General features: G+C 45.8%; 1 protein-coding gene across 1 annotated transcript in view; it reads right to left on the bottom strand.

Moving 5' to 3' along the window:
- Window positions 1–16,388, bottom strand: part of CAMTA1 (calmodulin binding transcription activator 1) — a 252,265-nt gene that overhangs the window by 178,517 nt on the left and 57,360 nt on the right. The window contains exon 3 of the mRNA XM_010005211.1: window positions 12,141–12,208. Within this exon, the coding sequence (XP_010003513.1) occupies window positions 12,141–12,208 (68 nt within the window). The remainder of the gene's footprint in view (window positions 1–12,140; window positions 12,209–16,388) is intronic.

Genomic DNA, 16,388 nt, shown 5'->3' with positions numbered 1-16,388 from the left:
TGGGGATGCCGTTTGATTTATTGGGAATTAGTTCTTACAACTCATGAATGCTTTAAACTGTTTTCAGATTAATCATCCCAGTATCTGTTCGGGTGCCAAGGAGAGCCCCGTTGGCTCTGTGTGTTCACACACCTGCAGGGCCCTTGGCAGCCACTCTGCGCTATCGATCTCTCCATGGAAACAGGTCCCTGTGGCGAGGACCTGCGGCTCCAATTAACTTCCAAGAAACTTCTGGGGAGCTGGGCTCGTGCTGCAGGCACTGCCATGGTCACAGCTCTGCCCAAGGCAAGTGTCAGCTTTACAGCCAGGTCACCTCCCAGCACAGTGGGGACACTCACACCTACAAACACTGCCACGTCCTTACTGAGGAGGAGGAAAAGGAAAGAAAAGTCTTCCTGACTTGCAGGGTTTAGCAGGGATGGAAGAGAGAGGAGCTCTGTGCTGTGCTCAGAAAGCACTAAGAGGAAGGAAAAAGGTTTCTAGTTCTCTGCCAGCAGCGTGGAGCTTGGCTCATGACTTGAGACGCTATAGAAATCTGTAAATATTTGAAAATTTAATAACTACTTGTTAATTATAAATTTTAATTGAGAACCACTTCAAATCAGAATTGCAATTCGGCAGTTAAGACCTTCCAATGCTGCAGCCAGCAGAAGGACTGTGGAGCAGTGGCAGCAGACCTCCCTGTCCCCAGGGGGACCTCAGATGTGCAGCAGCACCAGGAGCAGGCAAGGATCTGGGGCTGGAGGGGCTCTGGCTGGATGAGCTGGTGATGCTTTTATGGGAGGGGGTCAAATCCCAGACTTTGCTCCAGCCCAGCATGAGGACTGACCCCCCTAGACAACATACAGGTTAGGGCAGTGGGGATTAGCAGGAGGTATGCTAAGCACATCCAAGCATACAACGCACACTAACCTTAATTAAGCTCATAAGGAACCATTTGTTTGCTCTCCCATGTTTTTGAAGCCTTATGAACTGGCACCCACCAGCCTTCAGAGCTCTTCAACCTCTATCAGCTCTCTCTTTCCAGGCTAAAGGATTTCAGGTGATATTGCAATCTAATAAAAACCCCATCGATTTACTCATGGACTCAATTGATTGCTGTTTAACAGTGATTATACACATAAATCTGGATTACCCTGGAAACTGGAGGTGCTCAAACTGATGGACCAGCCAGGACCATTTGCAGGGCTGAGGCTTAGGACTGAGCCTAGCCAGCAGCTGAGGCTAGTGTTAAGAAGATCAGGCAATGCACCTACCCCAGCCTTGGCTGGGAGAAGCTCCCAGAAGGGCAGAGCATCCATTATCCAAGTGGATCAGGAAAACTGCTTTACAGGTAACTTGGACTGAGCTGGAATGTGGCCTTGGTGCCCCAGCTCCCTTCAACTCTCACTAACCACAGGCTGCATTCAGGGCACGTGCTGAAACACCATGCAGCAGTCTGCCTAAAACCCCTCCTTTCTTTCAAATTGACCTCGAGAATATAATCTATTTATTTATATCAATTTAGTCCCATCAATTAATGATGACAAGGCAATTAACTAGAATGCCAGACAGTAAAAAATAACCACATAATGCCTTCTTTAGAGGAAATCTATTATGTAATCCCAATCGGTCTTCATTAACACAAAGTATTCCAGTAAAAGGCAGTAATCTAGTTATGGCCAGTGAAATATGAAGACCCGTAAAGCAGTTTTTCAGAATTAAAGGTAAAGTATTTTTAGCAAATTATAAGGAAACATTTTTGCATTTTTTCCTACAAACTTTTGCAAAAAAACTGAAAGACTGCCAGAACAGCAGGCAGCACCAAGCCCACAGGCCATATCACAAGAGACAGCAGCCATGATCACTCCAGCCAGACACCAGGCCACTTCCTAAGCCTCCCACTTTCCCACATCCTTTGGTTTCTGGATCAAGCCAAGAGCAAAACAGCACTGATCTTCCCCATCCCTCACCCAACACTTGCTGCACAAAGATACAGATGCCAGCACCAGGAAAATGGACCTCAAACTGCCAAACATGGTGACCTTACAATACCCCAAGAATAATTTTTTGTGCTGAAAGTGTTCAAATCAGTGTTCCACAATTTTATGCAAATGATGGCTCAACACACCACTCACCCCACGGGTTTAAGGCCCAGCAAGATGCCATGAGGCAACCCAGCCCTGACTCCCCTGCACAGGCAACTGGCAAAGCTGAGTAATCAGCTTCTGCACAGAAAAAAGGACTTATTTGCTCCAATGTTTCATGTGACACACTTCCAAGTTATTACATTGAGTATTTCAATTATACTAATCTAATGATTTTATATATTAAAGCTCCAACTATTAGAAAAATTAGATTAAAAGTTTACATGAATCCACAAAACCAGCTTCACACTGAAGCATGTTTTCCAATTTTAAGCCTTATTTGCCTTCAAACTTTATTCATAAACTGGTAGATGATAAGAGAGAATTAAACCCAAATATAGAAAATCCTGCCAACAAAGAACAGAAACAAATATATAAAGGTAGCCAACCACTTCTCCAAAATATGCCAAAGCTGATAATCTCTCTCAACTTAAAATTTATAATGAAGCAGCTTAAAAAAAAATAATCCCAAATTCCTATAGGAATGTGTTTACATACAAACTCAATTATTGTCTTATCCCGATGCTTATCGTTTCTTATACCCTCTCAGCTCATCCTACTTTTGAATTTAATTACATTACAGTATTTTTAGTTGAGATGAAATTACACAATTTTTAGATTAATTTAGCCAGAACTAACTTTTGAGAACACAAACCCTTTTGCTGTCACACCTTAATTTGAGACCATTTAAGTTGGCACGAATCACTTTTTTATTCCTTAGGGCACAGGGGAGCCTGTCCCAGGAGCAGCAGGCTTGGGCTCCTGAGCTGGGCAGCTCAGCCAGGGTGCCAAAGCACCAGCATTTCCTGTGCCAAAGGGTGTAGATCCCAAGCCCCTCCCTGTGCCTTCCCGGTGTGCCTTAGGGAAGGCTGCTTGGACAAGCCTCAGGGGGCTGCACAGAGACCTGGTGACACTCCAGAAAAACAATCCAACTGATGCTCCTAGACACGCTAATTAAAAGACTTGTGTCTCTTCTCAGACAAAATACAAAGATTCTCTTAATTATCAATGTAACCATGTAAATCAGCCCTTAATACCCCATTTGCTCACTGCAGCAGCAAAGAGAAAAGGTGGGAGCCCTTTAGCCAGGGAGAGAGAGAAGTAAAACAGGGAACATCCCACAAATACCAAAGTCAATCAAGTCATTTGTTACAGAGCAAGAGTCCTGCGTAATTTGTCCTTTGAGTACTTCATTTCATCTAATTGCTTATCCAGCAGGAAGATCTCCCCTGCATGACCCATTTGCTGCACCAGAGGCTCAACGGATGGGAAAGACATTGTCACCTTCCTGAGGGCACAGGGATGCTCCTCACACCCCAACCAAACCACACAGACTGTGTGGGACTATGTTAGGGACCTGCTGGGGCCCCAGGGGCAGGGTGAGCATGGCTCCCCTCTCCAGCAGAAGCATTTCCACGGGGATGGTGAAAAGAAGGCTCAGATCAGACACTGTCCCTAAGGCTTTACTCCACTTCTGCCCATCTCCATCTCTGTGATTCACAGCGACGCTTTTGCTCATTGCTTGATTGTACAATGGTGCTTAAAACAAACCCATCATATCTCTTGTAAATAGGCTAAAGCCAGGACACTTTTTCTGCCACGTGCATCACTCCCCCAGCTCCCCCACTGATGAGATGAAGCACAAACAAAACTGATTGGCTCGATACCACTGTTGTAAAATCCTCTGGTTTTGAACATTCTTGGAAGACAAGCTGAGCTGCCAGACCCGCTGACCATCTTCCAGCCAGCCAAAGGACAGAACAAGTACAGATGTTATTAGTCTCATTAAAATTGCGTAAATTAAACAGCAAGAGGGAACAGACTTGCTAAACTTAGTTAATAATTGATATTTATAAAATAAATGCAGAAATAATACTACAATTCACCCTCCTTGGCAGCAGCAGCAGGAGTCGCACATGTGCTGATGCAGCATAGGGAGGGATGTGCTGCCTGCTGGGAGAGGAGCTGACAGAGCTGGCCAATGCCTGGGGGATCCACCGGCACCTCTCCCCTAACACCTCCTTCTGCTTTTGGGCTGCCTGGATGGGGGCTCCTCAATGGAAAGAGAAGGGAACAGCCTGCAGTACTCTAAGGGTACAACAGTCCAGCACTCCCTGGCTCCATCAGGGGAGGAATATTTGATCCATCACATCCATCAGTTCTGCATTTCTGACCACAAGAGGCCATGGATGCAGCACACCCATCCCTGCACACTAGCACCCAGCTGTCACCCAACCCTCCTGGAAGCTGCCACCATCACTGTCAGACCAGCTCTCAAGAAATCACCATCACTTGATTACTTCCCAAATACAGCCACATTGTTCAGTACCTTTGCAGTACAGGTAGCATCCTTAATTGGGCTGGAAAAACCCCATTCAGACAGGACACAGCAGCACATTTTGGCTCCACAGCAAAAAGGCACAACAACTTTGCCAGAGTTGATAGATTTTACTGTTCATTTTGTGTAAGTGCCAGGCATGGGAGCAGCAGGCAGACAGCACGTCCTGGGAGGACAGCGCACGGGAGAGGAGAGAAGAGTTTCTAGGCAAGCGGAGTAATTTTTAAGCAAAACTTCATTTCTAAGAATTAAAAATAAATGGGGGGCTAGCAAGGTGGGAACAGCAGCACCAGCTGGAAAGAGAAGGAGGAGCAACAGCACTAGACGATGCTTGTTTCAACCCCAGCTGGGCCAGGGGCTGAAATGAGCCCCGAGGAGACAGCAGGATTTCTGGCAGGAAAACTTCCAGTTCTCACATTCCACTGGGAAGGTTGTGATGGGCTTTTACTGCTACATTATTTCCTTCTGAATCAATAGAAAACAATAATCCTACAGCCAAACACAAATCACATTGCAAAACGTGGAGAATTAGCACGTGGGATGCTGCAGGACCAGGCCTGTCATTTAATTCCAGAAATGGCACCATTAATGATTTATCAGACTCCTAATTTTGGTGCTGGAGATCTCCATCCCACACCGAACGTAACCAGCTACAGGAAACAGGGAAAGCTCTATACTGACAACTTTTCTTCCCCCTGGAAACCATACCAAAACTGGCAGAAGAATCACGTTGTTTTACATTCTGTCAGTAAATTAAAGGAAACAAAAAGGCATGGTAGAAATTACTGGAGAGTGAGAGACTTAAGGTACATTTTTAATTAAAACAAAAAGACCAAAGCTGCGATGCAGTGTCATAAAACAGATAATTTTACAGCTGGATGGTCTCCCTCTGATGTACTTGAAAACCATTTTTAAGTGACATAAAGTTTAACATACCGGTACATCTGCCTACCCACCAGATTCTACACGGAATTTAAAATTTAATTATATTCAAGTATTGTTACAGCACGCATAGCAAGAATGCAAACCGAGTGTAACTACAGGAGAGCCTTTGCCAGATTTTTGTAAATCTGTATTTCTCAGGAAGAAGACTAGGAAGAAAAAAAAAAGAAAATCTTATCCTCTGTGCTCTCAACCTTTGTATTTATTGCTCAACCACCAACTCCTCCATGTTTGGACTGAACAAGTCAGTTGGTATACACACTATATTTGCCATAAATATCACACCATTCCCATCTGGAGAGCGAAGCATACACACCTTCTGGACACAACACCCCCCCACCAGATCCTGAGTGTCCTCATCTCTGCTGACCATAGATGGAGCATGGGGAGAGCTCCAGCACCTGACCCCAGCCCAGCGCTCCCACCCCACTGCCAGATTTCCTGCAGGGAAAAACTTTATCAATAAATAAGCTAAACAAATAGCTTGTTTTTAATCAGCTGATATTTGCAGGCGATTAAGATGCAACAAGCGGTCTCAGGGACTCTTTCTGTATGTTGTTTTTGATGCAGATAATGTATTGGAAAAAATGAGGGAATATCATTAAAGGTTAATTATGAGCAACTTAAAGGTTATTTTTGCATATCTCACCTCCTGGACAAAAGATGCTTATTCATTACCATACTGGAATATAAATTAAGTTGCAAAGCCTTTAAAACATGACAAAGACTTCAATTTTGCTGCTGTTTAAACCAGCATGAACAAATACTGTTTTCCCACCCCTTCTGCAGTGTTACGTAGGAAAGGGCATCTCCAAAGTAGTCCCACAACAGCAATTAAAGCCTCTAACCTCAATACCCTTCAACTAGAAACAAAGTGCATGAAAACAGTGGATGCTCTAGGGGGCCTGGTTCCAGCTACCAGGACTCCCAGCCCAAAATCTCTCCCTTTTACCTTTCTCATGCTCTGACCAGGACAAAGGCAGCTCCTCTCCTTCAGCTTGCAGCCCATCCGACCCAGATTCCACGGCTGATACGGGGCGTCTCGCTCATGTCAAGCAGCCTCTGACACCCCAAGCATCCTCCCACCCCAAAACGTTTGATCTAGAAACAGAGCTTGCCCCAACACTGAATGCCAGCTGTGTCCAAAAACAAACACTGTGTGTTTTCCTGGGCTGTATCTATCAATAGGGAAAGCTCACCAACCCTCACTGAAAGCAAACAGTGATTTGCTGAATAATTTAATCCCTTTATTATCAACTATTTGCTTTTTCTGACAATTCCATGTTTTCTAGGGTTCTTCACCCCTCCAAGGGGCAACACTGCAGGACTGTGCCTTGATGCTGCCTGAGGGAGAGCAGGAACCTTCACACCCAGCACCACCAACCCCACAAAGCTGGGCAGCAGGGACAGGAGATGTTGTCTATCTGTATGGACCAGTGATGGAGCAATCATCTTTGAAACCACACTCAGCTGATGTATGACAAAGTTGGAGCCTGGTGGTTGCAGAGAGATCAGCAGCTGGAAGAGCCAACTTTCAGCATCCATGCAAAGTGAACCCCACCCATAATGGATCCATGGACATCGCTCCTTGGTTGTCCAAACTGGCCAGTGCTGTCTGCCACAGCAATGAGGCTCTCCTGAACTACCAGTTAAATAAGAAGGGAAGCCAGCTCTCCAGGAGCACCAGCTTCCACCATCTGCTCAGGCAGGATCAGCCATGGAAAGGGTTTCCATGAAATACTTGAAGATCATCAACTAATCTGGGCCAGGGCAGTCTGACAGCTCCCAGCAATTCTTCCATGAGGTCACATTAAAACGAAAGGGGTGAGCTGTTCAAGGAATTAATTATTGGTGTCTCAACACCCCTGGACGAGAGCAGCTAAAAAATCTATATGAATCAATGCCTCTTAAAACCATCTCTATGTTTATCCTCTTTGGGGAGAGAAAAAAAAAAAAAAAGAGTAGGAAATCCTGGGAGCAGCGAGAATAAAGTGTTGAGAGTGAAATCTTTGAAGTGTAAAGAGAGATGTGCTACATTTAGCAGGGATTATGTCAAGCAGCATGACAAGGCAGAAAGAGCTGACAGCACACACATTGCCTTGGATGGAGAAAAAAACAGGTCATACACGACCCCAAATATGCCAACAGTTCCCAGCAATACAAGCAGAAAGCCCCACATCCCTGCAATCTGCTTGGGTGAGGATGGTGGCCCTGGGTGCTGTGGAGGGTATGAGCTACACAAGAGAGCAACAACCTTTAAAACGTGCCTTGAAGCTCTAAGCAAGGTTTCAAGAGTATTTCTATTTGCAACAAGCAAAAGGGGAGATGGACAGAACTTTTGCCATCGATCACTAGCTCCAGGCAGTCACCTTTTCATGACCTCCAGCTCACATGAGTTTCACCTCAAGAAAGAGCCTCCAGGTCATTTCACAAGTGCCAGGACATCCCACCAGCTGTGCCCTCCCAGGACAGCTGGACAGCTCCCACATGAAGCACATTGGGGAGCTGCTGTGCATGGGAATGACCTCACGCAGTAAATTAATTCCAAAGCACAATTGTTTTCAATCTTCATTTAAACCCAACCTTAGTTAATCTCACTTTAATGACATAGGAAATGGAAATTCCCTTAATAAAATAAGTTATGAATATTTATTACCCTATTTTTACCTGAAAATTGAATAATTCAATTAATTTTACTATTAATTATTTAATACAAAATTAATATACTGCGAGATCCTAACTTATCTATAAGAAGCCCTTGATAAAGATATCCAAGATATGTTTCTCAAGCCAGGAAAACGGGACAGGTAAGGAGCAGGGTGTGCTCTGGGGCTGCAGGGGGGGAATGGGGCAGCTCCACCCTTGCCCCCCAGCCCGAGGCACCAGGCAGGGGCAGGCACAGAGCGGGGCCTCCTTGCACAGAGATGCTCTCCGGGGGAACAGGCACGTTTCTCCTCACTTTTACTCCCCACCCCCAGGCAGTTCTGTAGAAACAATAATTGTATCAGGCTGTTCTGCCACGCTCCCCCAAAATCTCACTGCAGAGCAGCATCCCCCACTCCAGCCTCAGCTCAAGCCAGAACACGAGTCCACACTTAACACCACAAAAAATTTCTCGGGAAATTTCAAAACTCTGGGGCCAGCAAAAAAAATAGCTAAAAAAAAAAGAGGAAAACAATGATGGCTGCAAGTGTGTTTGCAACCAGGAAAGGCAATTCCTACCCAGCCTGATATAATCTGCATCCTCTGTTTTAGCAACCAGCACAAGTTGAGGTGAAAAACAGAACAGTCCTCTCCAAGACACGTTGTCTGTGACAGAATTCTGGGTTACTGGTGGTTTCTGCTTTTTGCTGCTCTGGCACTTCCCTGAGACCTGAGCTGGGGTCAGGATGGGGGAGCATCACCCACCCCACTCCCTGCCAGCAGAGCCCAGCCCTCCCCTGCGGTTGCTACTGCTGTTAGGAACTGGGTCCCCACACGTCTGGGATTTATTAGGTTGGGATTTATCCATAGGAAATCCTGCCTAGGCTACTGCCCCTTCCTGTACCACCACAAGCAACATTTGTTTTCCTGAAGCCAGGAGAAGAGAATTAAAATGCTAAAAATAACCCAGTAGGTAGCAGAAGCAAAACTGAATTACCCCAAATGGATCCTGACGGCATATGTAAATCAGTGTTGATTTGTAGGAGCAGGCTGCCACCCAACTTCTTTTAGTTGCAGAAAAATTAATCACTGCCAAGTCTCACTGCTTAAAAATGGCATTTGGGCTCTTTCTGGGCTGAAAAACCCACGTCTGGGAATTTCCCCTGTCACTTTGTGCATTAGTACTAGTGAGGGCTTATCACAGCGCCAGCTTCCCAAAACATTTCCTGAGAAACATTTATCTTCTGGGCTTTGTAAGGAAGGAAACAAGATCTTGGTACCTCCCACCAACCCAGAACGCTCCGACTTTGCTGTGCATGCAGCAGGAACATCCAAGCAATGCCAAAAGGGGCAGGGAGCTGCTCCCCCATGGAACTGGATAATGACAGCACCCCAGTATCATCATCATCCCCTGAAGAGAAACCCAGCTCATCCTCAATAACCAAGAGCTGAACACCCAGTCCTTTTTCAGGACATAAGACCTCACTGGGTTTGGGTGTTGGGCATAAACACATCTGACTGGCATTCCCAGCTGGAAAACTGACCTTGCAGCTCCTGGGCCCAGCCAAGTCTTCTCATCTGCCTACGCCATACTTGTGAGACACAGGTGAAGCTACACTGGATCACTGTAGCATATTTTCAAAATACTCTAAAAATTGTAATTACAGAGGGCACTTAGATAAGCAAAGTATCTCCATCTAGCAGAATGATTCTGGACTAAGTCAGTTTTGTCATTGACATTCCAATGTAAATAACAATTAAGTTCTACTTGATACACAAATGTCAAGTGATTTTTTTTTTTGTCATCATGATTTGCATTTAAACTTGGAAATGTCAGAGACATCAGCCCTGCTGCATTAGCAGAATGCTTCCCCAGCTCGCCCTGCTGACTGGAACCCCTGTTGTGGATTATCTGGCACATTATCAAGTAACCAAACACCATTTGAAGGAAACATCAAGGTCAGAGCCTTGCGAGGTGTACTTGTTAATTTATGTTGATAAACTGGAGCGCTCAAAAGACTGTTGTAATAATATTCCAGTACATTCATATCAGCATATTTTATCCACCAGTCATTCAACAAGTAGTTGGGTTTTTTTTAAAAAAGCAATTTTAGAGACTTTTAAAGCTCTCCTTTAGTGGCTGTAATGCCACCACAACCATCGCAAGGAAACCCGATCACCAACATCCACCATTGGCTCTGACAGCCGCCACCCGTCTGGCAGCCGTTCCTCAAATCACACTATACATCATCTTATTAAGAAATTCCATAAGTGTCAGTGGTGCAATTCATTTTTATTAATTTTCTGAGATGAAATTAGCAGCACCCCCAGCAGCAGAGAAAGAACGGGGAGTGTTCCAGTTCAGCGCCGGATCAATGTCATTAATTCTGTAATACCGAGAGCCCGGATCGTATGAGCTCAGTATTTAACTCTTCTAATTAATTTTTATATTAAAAAAAAGGGAAAGAAAACTAACTCAACAATTTAAGAAGGTCCTTGAACAGCCATCACAACTTTCCTTCTCCTGGGACATTATTTCTTTCAAGTGTAAACACACAGGAGGAAGGTACTTTATTATTGATCAGAAAATTATTTTCATGCATTGCCTTTAGCAAACCCAACTCTTAAAATAATAAGACACTGCTACACCAACATTTATAATCTCCTATCTTTAATGATGCCATGTATACCCAGACCAGTTAATGTTTTCTGACCACTTAATAGGCTTATCTGGCAAAGGTTCAGCAAGAAATTATTTTGCATTAATTCTGAAACTTGGATTACAAGGTCAGAAAAAGCCTTCTCCACTATTCTCGTGCTACCTGCTGCCATGCAGCCAAGGGAGCAAAACAAAGCATTTCCACACACACCCAGGGGAGACTCTGCTGCCATCAGTGGTCAAGGTCCATCTAAGGGCCCTTCAGACGCCACAGCAGCTCTGGGTCTCAGACCCACTGAAGGAAGCCATCAAGTTTCAAACCTCTCCCTTTCCAGGTACAGACACATTTTAATACAAGCAAATGCATTACTTAAAGATGTCACTAAAACTACAGAAGCAACTGGAAAAAAGTAATCCTAAAATTACATCACTCTGGTTTCCCCACACTTGACAGGCAGCAGGTCCTCTGCTGCACTGCCTGCCCCCTCCCTCCAGCCTCTCCTCAGTGGGAGCTCTGAAACTCCCAGGGAATTAATCTATGCTCTTCATCAGGGTCAATGTCAGTCCTTGCACCTCACTATAATTTCTGCCCCTGCTAATTACAAAGGCAGGTGATGCCGAACGCAGCACCACGCAGCTCAGGATGCCTTTAGCTCTGAGATGTGACAGAGGGCTTTCCTCCCACCATGGTCTTAGCAGGCTTCCTCCAGTAAACCTGCCCTTTGCATTAGAAAGAGATGGATTGGGAAGAAAGAAGAAAAAAGCCTACAATATTAGGAAGTGAAAGTAGTTTTTGTGTTAGTGAGACACAGGGAAGCTTTGCAAGCCTGAACACAGCAGCAATAGCAGGAAAACATCCACAGCCAAACCTTCCCATGGTGGTTCCCAGGGGAGCAGAGGAGTTAAACATTTATGGCAGTGCGAAGAAGATACGACATTTACTGAATAATAAACTGCAAACATGTCTGTTAATTCAGCTTTTTGGGATCTCCTCGCCATCAGACACTTAACCCCAGCAAGGAAAACACCAAAATGCAAGCAATCCCTGCACGTCAAACAGGCCGTGCTGTGGGGAGGGCTTAGTGCTTCTGGAGTGACTTGAGGCTGGAGGCTGCAGGGAGCTCTGCCAGGATCAACAGCCCAGGGCCTTGCCCAAAGGCTTTCAGACCTGTTCATATAAGGGACACAATTAAATCCTGAACGATCGGGTTAAAACTTTGACCTGTCAAGATTGCAGCTGTTCCATTTTTAATCAATCTGATTTCATTCAATAAAATGCTCATTAAGTCAATTAATGAGAGTTTGGTGTCACAAGCCATCAAGCATGACTGGGAGCTTTCACTCTGGGGTCAGGGCATTGATCAGCCAGTCAAGTCATCAGCGTGAATGAGTCAATGTGCGTTTTCACAGGCTGAAGCATGAGCAACATTACCTGGTTTTAGGGGAAGTTGTTAGCCATTCTTCATGCTTTTCAAACGTTATTAAATAAGCTGCAATTTCCTGAAAGAGAAATGCAGAAAGAAAAAAGTTATTTGCATGGCTGTGTTGGGGGAAAGTTTTACAACAGAGAAGTTTTATAACTGAGACAAGGAGCTGCCGGCCCAGCGTTAGCTCTGCAGCTTCAGTCAGGTTTGGTCCAAACGAGCATGTCTGCTCAACCTTCACATTCACACCAAAGCCAGACTTGAACAGAGAGGAGACGCAGAGAAGGAAAGGCATTAACATTTTCCAGCACACACAAGATGCTGGCAACTTTGGTGACCGTGGCATCGCTGAGAGCCCAGTGTTACGTCAGGAGGCAGAGGGGAAGGCAGCGACAGCACGGACATGGGAAGCTAAATTAAATATTTATAAATAGAACAGCATCACTGTGGAGAGAATTACTAAATTATTAATCGTTGCCATAAAAAGCCAGCGGGTGACATCAACATAAGTCATCGCTCCCACTTGCAGGAATGATACGGGCGATTACTTCCAGATCAGAACCGATTTGTTCACAGGAAATTATTGGCGCCGGCGAGATCATTCACGGCACTGCTTGAACACAGGCCTGAGCAGCACGGGGTCCCTGGCAGCCCCCGTGCAGACGGGCTGGGCACCCTGGGATGGGGGACCAGGCACCATCCCCCATCACAACAGTTGCTGTCACCACACCTAGAGATGGCCAAAGGCCCTTGGGCTGCAGCCCACAGGCTGCTGAAAACCATCCTTTTTTTCCTTGCCCATGAAGATATTCTCAGAAATATATAGGTTTTCTGATGGCCCTCTTAAAAAATTGCCTCCCAGCTGGGACCAGAGCCTCCCTTCTTAGAGAGCTGCAATAGCAAAAGCTACACAAAGTTCAGTGAAGCTGCCTCAAATCCGACCACAAACCCATGTGTGGTTTAATCTCCAGAGCTGCTGCAGCAGAAGCATCTCCAGGATGTGCCATCATGAAGGTACCGCACACACAAGAAACTGGTCTTTTGACCAGGAGATGATTTTCTTTTTTCTTTTTTCTTTTTTTTTTTTTAAATAGTTCTATATAGGGGTTGTAGCTATATAGTACCAACACTAAAAAAATCCACAATGCTCTCCAACCAGCTGGCCCAAGCATCTGCTAGAGCCACAAAATGCAATTATATTACTCCCAAACGAGACGTAAAAATATCTTGTTTCCAATACTCTTGGTTTTAAGACTCATACTTAATGTCCTCTGGGTATTGCAGTGGTGCCAGATCTCTGTGTTATGTACTTTATTAGAGTTGTGTGAATGTCATATTAATGACTCCTAACCAACATGTTTACACTGCAAATAAATTCTCCCAGAATCCACTGCTGCACCCCTCGTTTCCCAAGCCCAACTCTGCTTTTTTTAACAATCACCATAGCAGAGAGGATGGGAGCAACACTGCTTCTGCATCAACCAGGACAGGGTCCTGGGTGCAGCAACATGAAGCTCCAAAAATGCTTATTCCTAATTTCTAGTCAAGTGCCATGTAGAATCCAGTGTCATGACAGCCCATGCAGCCCTCCAGCAGGACACCCATCGCTGGCACAGCACCTGCACTCCTGACCTGCCCAGCAGACATGCCAGACCTCACACCTACAGCATCCACAGCTGGATCTCACTGGGTGTTTCATATTACTATAGGATTTTGCTTATTCCTATTGAAAATCAACTTGCCATAAAGATAATAAAGGCATTTCTAAGTTGTGCGGCTGAATAAACCCACTGCTATAGTGCAGGAAACCCAAGGGCTTCAGGCAAACAAAGGTCAGTCTCCCCCACGGCTTGTTCTCATTATTACTCCCAGCCAGTCTATACCCCCCCTGCTCCACATCTCCATCCCAAACTGGCACCAACGGAGGAGGAGCCGCAGCAACCAGATGTTCCTGTTTGGAGGTAGAACATGGGCTTCCACATGGCCAGCCTGGGTCCGCTAAGTTTGGGCAGACCAAAGGACAAGCTGCAGGTTGATGCCACTGGTGACCCACAGACACACACGTGTGTTCCTGGGCTGTTCAGGCAGCTCCTGCCCCAGCTGCAGTGGTACAGAAAGCCACAGCTCCCACCAGACTCCAAGCTGGATCTTTAAGCAACTCAAAATGCGTAATTCAATTCTTCTAACAGGATAAAAGAAGGATCCACATCAACTAGGATAGGAGCTCCCCCAGGCTTTCTGCTTAATGATATATTAGAGCCTGATTTCCCTCCTCCAGAGGAAATACCTTGGATAACAAGGAAAATCAAGCTCACAGTAGTGCTATAAATTAACATGTACAGAGACAGCAAATCCTCCACGCTGCCTCCCATGCCCCGAGTCCTCAGAATTACAAGGACTGGCATGCAAATGGAGCAACCCACCGAAAAAAAAGAATAATCCAAAAAAACCTTCCTGCATCATGTGCTGGTCCTGCCTGTCACCCACCGTGTCCTCCCCGGGACATCCCAGCATCACCAGGCACCACCCTCAGCTCTTCAGGCTGGTCCACGCAGCCACCACCAGCATCCGAGCAAGGTTTGGGATCAGGAGAGCTTCTGCCACCAGGGCAGATTGTCTCCACAGCCACCAACTACTGCAGGGCAGGGGAGGGCCAACCAAAAATCCCTCTTCATGTTCCGACACCCATGATGTGCCAGCTTCTGTCAGCGTGTAAGCACTAAGGCTCTAGGAGAATGACCTCGTCTGCCACCTCCAGCTGGAGCAGAACTGTGAGAAGCAGATGACTCAGTGATGCTCACAGCCAAGACACACGGCGCCAGGCAAGAAGGTGAGTTTCCAGCAAGAAGCACATCCCAGGAGCAGTCAGCACTCTGAAAACCCAGGAGTCAGAACCCAACTGAGCAATCCAAGTTCAGACACTCTTCTCCTAAACACCATGTCCCACAGCCTTGTCATGATAAAATAATTCCTACAGGGTCTTTGCTATACAGAAATCAGAAAAACACATCTGAAGGTCTGACCGCTTTCTTCCAGGGCTAACACTGATATTTTATCAACAGTTTACAAGAGTTGCTTTTTAAATCATGTGCCTATCTGTGCTCTGGGGCACATGTGGGGCTGCCAGTGAAGAGCGGATGCTCATCAGCTGCTCAGGCCATGTACCCTTTGTCACACCAACACTGTTTTCCCTTTTGAAAAAAGGAAGAAGAAATAGATTTATCACTAGAAGACACAAAGTCATTAAATAATTAAAAACAAAAGTATAGGCACAATAAAAGCCCTCTGATAAAAAAGCCCTGCATTTTAATGTGCGTTAATTCCCCTAATGATTCACTCTGTATGTCTTACAGGGTCAAATCAATGTCTTCACCAAAAAATTCAATTACATCCCATTCATCGTATCTTTGGAGCGAGGCTATTGTTTGCTTTTGTCTCCTATCAAACCCTTTCTGGGCTGCTTCTTCCCCGAGATTACAAACAAAAGGCAGTGTGGCACCAGCAAGGTCAGAGCAGACAGAGCCTGGCTTTGAAACCCCAGCTCTCCATCCTCCACTTCACTGTTTAATTATAACATGAGGAAAGGAAAGAAAAGGATGTGTGCTATGAACACCCACCTCATCACTGCTGGCGAGTGCCCCGGGGGCACTGGTCAGAGTAAGTGGCACAGGGTGGACCCCAAAGCCACCCAAGAGCCCCCCTGGGTGAGGGCACCACACCAAGCCCAGCAGCCCTTGGCTGGGATGTCCCACCCAGCCCCAGATCCAAGCCCAACTTTGTTCACATTACAGCAGCAACTGAGCAAGGGTGGATCACTGGGAGCTGCACCGACCTGCTCCTGCTCTGGCCATGCCTGCTGATTTCACAGCATGTCCCACCTAAGTGAGAGCCTGCAGGGCTGAGCTCTGCCTTCACAGCTTGTAAGTCATCAGTGAGGGGAAAACAGCTTAATTTGATCAGATAATGGAAGGACCCTGTAAAGCAATTAGATAATTTAATAGTAAAAATCACACGAGTTATGTTTTATCCTAAACTTGGTCCCGTAATTCAGTCCTTTAATTCATACTTCCCTATGAATGAACATTTATTTCTATTCTGCATTTCCCCGTTTGTGCAGATAATCAGCTGGAAGAGCCCCCAGCCCCGGAGCCCCCGCTCCCTGCTACGTGACCGTGGCTCCTCAAAGCTTCAATATTTAAGGACGGCACAAACGGAGCCGCAGCGGCCGGAGCTGCCCCGGGGGCCCCCCGCCAGTG

The sequence above is a fragment of the Chaetura pelagica genome, unplaced genomic scaffold (genome assembly GCF_000747805.2).
Source record: "Chaetura pelagica isolate M959 unplaced genomic scaffold, ChaPel_1.0 scaffold159, whole genome shotgun sequence".
NCBI classification, from domain to species: domain Eukaryota; kingdom Metazoa; phylum Chordata; class Aves; order Apodiformes; family Apodidae; genus Chaetura; species Chaetura pelagica.
The sequence above is the reverse complement of the archived record's forward strand: the minus strand, read 5'-3'. Positions and strand labels throughout refer to the sequence as shown.